Source organism: Mytilus galloprovincialis, chromosome 4, assembly GCF_965363235.1.
Source record: "Mytilus galloprovincialis chromosome 4, xbMytGall1.hap1.1, whole genome shotgun sequence".
In the NCBI taxonomy this organism is placed as follows: domain Eukaryota; kingdom Metazoa; phylum Mollusca; class Bivalvia; order Mytilida; family Mytilidae; genus Mytilus; species Mytilus galloprovincialis.
Genome location: NC_134841.1, coordinates 20,892,531 through 20,899,279, shown reverse-complemented (window position 1 = coordinate 20,899,279; position 6,749 = coordinate 20,892,531). Strand labels below are relative to the sequence as shown.

Genomic DNA, 6,749 nt, shown 5'->3' with positions numbered 1-6,749 from the left:
TAAAGTTGTTAATGACAATTTATTTGTAAATGTAAATGTACAATTATAAATATATTTTTAAAAACTGTAATGGGATGAAAATGTCTCTAGTTATTCATTCAAAGAAAAGTAACTCTAGTATGATGGTAATAATTTAATACTATAGACATACTAGAAAAACAATCACATAGAAACAGAACTGTTATGCCATACATCATCATGTTACATACACACAAGTTGTATAGAGAGGGAAATCATTATCCCAGTGTTCTTATGTTACTAAAATCTCCTAATAAGACACATATATCTGGGGCATACATGATTGATAAATTATTTAAAGAAAATGTATGATTATCACATTAATTCAATTACATTTGTATTACTCATTTGGGTATGGATGATTCCATGACAGTGATGTATAAACAGTGAAATTACATACCAGTAGACATGTATACACAAGCAGAAGCAATATGATAGGCATTAATTTATCATGAAAATCATGGAAATTCTTAAAACCAAATGGACAACTAGATAAAGGTTATCCAAAAAGTGCAACATGTGCAAGTACCAAGAGGTTGGGCCAGTCAGATCAAATTACTTGAATCAAAGAGTACAACATCTAAACAAAATTAAAGGGTACATCTTTGGGAATTTGATGCTTCCAAAACCAAAAGACTACATTTTGTTCACGACTATAGGCCAAGACATCCTTTCAAATGACTTACTGTGCATAAAGTCAAAAAAAAATATTGTGTATAAAACATCTTATAAATTTCACTTAAGTTTGGTTTAACTTAAGTGAAATCTACAAGATTAATTAAAATTAAAATAACCCTATATATAATACATATATGTAATAAAAGCCGTCACTTACAAGTTGTGGTATTTTATAGGTATAGTAAAAACAAAAGGGTTAAAAATATCTAACTGTAAAGCTAACGTAGACATGTTATAAGAATGATAAGAGAATAAAAATACAAAATCTAAAAACAATAGTGCACAAAAAAGCAAATGTCAATGTCACCTTCCAGCAATATAGAATGCATGTATATTCGAGGGTGAAAATAACAATTAAATCAGATTTCAATGCAATCATTCAAAGTCAACAGGTGATTTTAAAAGTCACTTAGTGAATTACCGCTTTTATAACTTAATTTTAACAATGATATGAAATCGTTAATGATTCCTTATCTACATCTTTATCCACCTTGTGGATCCTTAGAAAAGTTCCGTATAAGGTGTAATAAGACTTCTCTTTGAGCTTGGTTTCCTATGAATCTGGTTAGAGCTTCAATTCCAGTGCCTCCTACTAGTTCCTGTACTTTCTGAACAAGTTTTGCTTTTTCACTATCAGATAAACTATACAACACTTTTAACAGTGAATCATAATCATCAGACTGCCAGTAACCCAACACTGATCCTAAAAGCAGGTAAATATCATTGTTTAATTATACATGTACTAGTACTATGCATGGTCTTTTCAATATTATTTGTTCATTCAACAAATTTATTTTGTGCAAAATAAGAAGTGATTAAAAAATGTATTGTGTAATGCAATTTGTAAAGTATTGTTTATTCATATACACATGTAAGTATATCTCCTTACTAACATTTACTACTAACCATGCTAACATGACTAATTTAATTAAGTTTATACCATCTGCAATATGTAAAATATAGACCTAACACCATTTAATTTGATGTGTTATGATAGAACACAGGTTTAGCAATATACCTGAAGAAAAAAAATATCTTTTTATTTTCTTGAGATGTTGTAATTGTGATAATTTCTGTGTTTTGTGTGATACATTTGTGTATAATATTTTGTAGGGTACTATTTCAATGGCAACTACATAAAGAAATGATTTTATTATATATAACATGTAACTAGTCAATTAAATTGTATAGTATATATTTACATGTACCATTATTAAATAAGTACCTACCTGCAATGCCACCAACCAAAGCCCCAGGAGGTCCACCTACACAACCCCCTATAGCAGTGCCACATGCACCATATGCTACCTGTTTGAAAATTCCTACAATATAAAACAATGCTATGGAAATACTCAAAAGATTTCAGAAAACTGAAGCATCAATGTTGTTTATAAAAGATTTATAAAAACTTCCCATATATACTGCATTACATTAAATAAATCACAAATAAGTAAATAGTCAACTAGATTAGTCTCTATGTAGGTAAAGTATAACATCTGATTAAATTATTCAAGGACTTATAATATTTATACAATTACATGTAGCTACTGTACAGACTACACAAACAGAAATTTAAAAATAATGACAAAGATTAAATCAAAGTGCTTGTAAGCACAAAAGGGTAAAGATTGCCTTAGTTTATCAATGGGAATTAAAATTTAATATTGGATTGTCAATCATTTGTCAATAAATCATTAGTTGTAGTTGATTGAACTACAATTCAGGGTTCTCACTAAGGCGAGTCCATGAGTCCTGGACTCATCAAAATCTGTCTGGACTCACCATTTTCAAAACTAGTGAGTCCACAGATGCATTAAGATTGAAATATTTTGTATAAACTGAACACAGTAATAAACACAAATATCATCATTTTATAGCAAAAGTTTAAAAGTGATCTGAATTTAATGTCATTTCATTGCTGTGTTAGGAAATGCAGACTAAAATATTATATTATATTGCAATAAAATATTTTCTTCTTTCTGTTGGACTCGTCATGGCTAAAAATGACAAGTCCCTGGACTCGCCTTCAAAAATCTGTAGCGAGAACCCTGCAATTCTCGACAATTGGTGATAACTTAAAATTTTAAAGATGACTTTAACAATGACATCATCTATATTTTTAGAACAGATATTGATAAATTTCAGGAAATGTTCATGAATAGGATGTCTAGAATGTTATGATCAATGCACTATATTTTTTGTATAAAAAGGTAGTGGTAAGCCTTCAAAGATTTAAATATCAAGTCAGTAACATAAGGTTTTGATTGCATTTCATGCAATCTTTACCCAAAAATTTTATTTTGAGAGAAAATACTTCATTGTGAGACTAAAACATCCTAAGTGTACCAGTATGGCTTTTAAGAATATTCTGTTAAAAGAAAAGAGATCTTTTTTATGATATATTTCTTTTAACAAGTTTAATATGTCTGATAATCATGTGTTTTTTTTACAAGTATATTCTCATAGAATCCATTTACTTTTTACCTTTTGCACTTGCCCTTAAATCAGGATTTGTGGCAAGTATTTCCATTAACTGATTATAATATGGTATAAACGCCATTCCAATGAAAGATGCCATACTGATGACAAATTTTTTGATTTCCTCTGTATAAAATTGAGAAGTTTACCTATTTGAAATCATCTGGAGCCACACTAAAAATATAAAAATCAATATATCATGTTGAATATAAATGGAATTAAGCAAGGCTAGGAGTTAATTTCAAGACTTAATCAAATTTCAATACTAATTAAACTAACAAATTAAAAATAATAGAATTAATATATGATCTTACTGATTTCTACATTGTATTGGATGTATAAATAATCAAAGATGAATTAAATCATACCTTTTAAAATGTTATATACAATTTATTTTAGGTATTGTATTTATCTAGCAGTTGAAATAAATAAAATACAATATATATACCCCTACATTGTACATGTTATAAACTTCATTTGTCTTCAAATAAGGTTATGGATTGAGAGATTGTTGGTTGCTTAACATCCAGTCATGCCAGTGGCAAATATTTCATGCATGTTCAGGATGATAAGGTTATGGAATGAACCAGGTTTGATAGATCTATGATTATTAGTAAATTTATCTTTAATTTTAGATAGTTAAAATGCTAAATTCGACAGGATTATCTTTCTTGTCATGCTTGTACATGATGTACGGTTTCTGTTTTCTTATGATATCTTAGTGGCATATCCAACATGTTGAATTGATGGGCAAGTGTCTTTCTATGTCATAAATGTATATATATATATATATATAAGTACGTCTGAGTCAGTGACAACTCTACAACAGATTTATCCATCGGATCACCAGCAATGATGGTGATACACGGCTGTGTACATTATGTATATACAACTCGTCTAAACATCAACCCAACAATGTTAGATCTGTAAATTTGCTTTCGCAATTTTTATATATATATATATATATATTCTTACATGTATTTGTTTTGGAGGTTAAAGTAACATCATGAAACTTGTTTAATGACAGAACAACAGTAGATCTGATGATTTTAGTGTATAAATGGTGATGTTTTCATTTATCATAATAGAGGGTAGAAATTCCCTTACTGTCCGGCATCCAATTGGTTAAAATTTTACTGTGATTTGTCAGAGTTCTCAAATAATTATAATACATGTATCTTTATTTTGGGAAAAAATTATTGTGATACGTCAAAATTGGTCAATTTTTTTATTGTCCAAATTAAAAGAAAGTGTACATTTTATTGTCGTGCATTAAAATTACCGTTAACATCATTTGGCTAGAATTTTAACAGTAATTTGTCATTTTAATGTACCCCTATTACGACCCTCTTTAAGCTCTTAATGGTGAAGGATTTATTGCACATATACATGTAAGGCATAGATGACAGATGCATAAATACTGATTTAATGTTGTCCCGATGTGGACAGTAGAAAAATTCCAGATGAAGATTGCTAGTTAATCATTGAATGGGTATTAAAAGTGAAAGTGAACTTATTTCCTAAGTGCATAAAATTCGTTCTACTGTATTGTTACTAAATCGCAGAAGAAATAAATTTGTTTAAATAAAGATTTACAAATGATAATCATACCAGAAATCAAATATTTATTACACGTTTTGTAAACTAATAACCTGACAGTTCAAAGTTTCAATGTAAACATTACCTGGGGCTTGTTTCTTTTATTGCAAGGGAGAAAATCATTAAAACGTGGGGCGAAAACCAGTTATGAAATACAACACTGAACTAGGTTCGGACGCGACTATGACGATTTTACGCACTATCGGAGTAAGTTGATTTTGTGCCAGTTTATTTAAAAAGCCATTAACTTTTCAAGACGTCACGTGTAATAAATATTTTATTTCATGTATACCAGTATGGTCCCAGATCATATAATGATGAACATTAAGTTAAGCATCGCTACAAAGGTATAATGAAATGGATTTGATTATAGGATATTTTTTTTGTCAGAATACTCCATTTTTGGGATACGATCACTTTCAAGCAATCTGTAGACTTATACCATTGGCTCAGGACCATGCCCTCACGTCAACCGTTTTATTCTGAACATTAAGGAACATTCTTATGATTGTATTGCTTTAAAATGTAAACACAAACAAAGGGATTGAACTAAAACAACTTTCCTTTAATGTTCTTTTCATACTCTTCATGTTTGATATTTCCCTTGACTTATATTCGTGTTTTTAACAACACGGAAAATCAGAATTAAACAGTATTTATATTTAGTGTTTTTATAAATTTAGAAACACGTCAGAGGGAATTCACCAGTTTTGATAAAAATGCGAGAGTTCTCTGAATCCGATCAATCTATTTCTGTCATATAAGAACTGAAGTGGAGTTTTTCTTATATGTCACCGTTACGAAACTGATATTTGATATTGTACTTCCATAAAGAAAAAGAGAACCATCTAGGTCGTTTAATTAACTTTTAATCAGAATATACGTTCTTGCTCCAGGGTTTGTTTAGGTATTTATGCGTATGCGTATAGTTTTCTTGACTTCAAGGGGTGTTAGATTGAATGGTTGCTCTGGATTCCCCACTCAATTGATTTATTTCAAACTCATGGGATCCTTTTATGTATGTCTGCTATCGAGGGTTATTGTTGTTGCCTAATTTTAAATCATATGCATCATTTAAATTGAAATAAATGTAGTCCACATCGTAATGGTGTAACTACAACAGCCCTTCAGGCGAAATGGAGTCTTCCATATTTAATATCGTTTCGAGTTGTCTCCCTTCCGGAAGTAACTTTCGTCAATTTTATACAAAACGTCGAGAAAAATTAACTCTGTCGATAAACGCGCGTCGCATAATATTAAAAACGATCTCAATTTAAACTGGGGAATGTGTACGGAAAGGAGTCATGACCACTGACCCAAAAGAAATTAAATATTTTTAAAAGAGTTAGGAATGGGGTTCCTCCTAGAATTATCGTAGGAAAATAGGTGATAAGATACGAAGTGAAATACCTTCTCTCACTCTGAGTCTCTGCTGTGACTGCTGTGGAAAGTAAACTTGGAATTGATAGTACAAAATAAAACACAATGAGTACATTGTTCATATACTTGTATCCGGCCGGATTGGCTATTTTGTAACTATTCAGATTACGTAAATTACATTTTACATGTGCAGTTGAATTAGTTTTGAAAATAATATTATCCAGCTACATCTATACATGTGTCAATGAAAACAATGGCAATTGTATCCCTCAGAGCAATCTGCTTTTTGATTTTACCTTCATTGCGAGTTTCGTTACTTGTCTGCTCTAAAAATATTATCGAGTCCGTACGCTTCATCATAGGGATTCGGCTCTTGGAAATGGGCTAGCGAATATTTATCTATTTGCTTTAAAGGGGTGATGATTAGCTGTCAAGTTCATGTTTTTCTCTAGTGTTGCCGCTAAGTTTAGCGAGACTGAAATTTTGTTCCTGCCGTCTGTTTATCATTTCCTCATTCAAGTAAGTGGCCATGCTATTGGTAGCTCTACTATGTAGGTTACTTTCATCTAAAGTCATATCGGCCGCTATATTAGCGG

At 30.5% G+C, this 6,749-nt stretch overlaps 1 protein-coding gene across 2 annotated transcripts; it reads right to left on the bottom strand.

The window, feature by feature from the left end:
* Positions 1 to 4,918, bottom strand: LOC143071600 (uncharacterized). Of its 2 annotated transcripts, none has more exons than XM_076246016.1 (4): positions 4,859 to 4,918; positions 3,181 to 3,348; positions 1,926 to 2,018; positions 1 to 1,399 (listed from the first exon to the last, which is right to left on the bottom strand). In XM_076246016.1, exons 2-4 carry the CDS (start codon positions 3,272 to 3,274, stop codon positions 1,179 to 1,181), a joined length of 408 nt encoding a protein of 135 aa, XP_076102131.1. In that variant the 5' UTR covers positions 3,275 to 3,348; positions 4,859 to 4,918; the 3' UTR covers positions 1 to 1,178. The 2 variants fall into 2 exon arrangements, with proteins under 2 accessions (XP_076102131.1, XP_076102130.1); XM_076246015.1 differs by having other exon boundaries at positions 4,786 to 4,872.
* Positions 4,919 to 6,749: the final 1,831 nt, after the last annotated feature.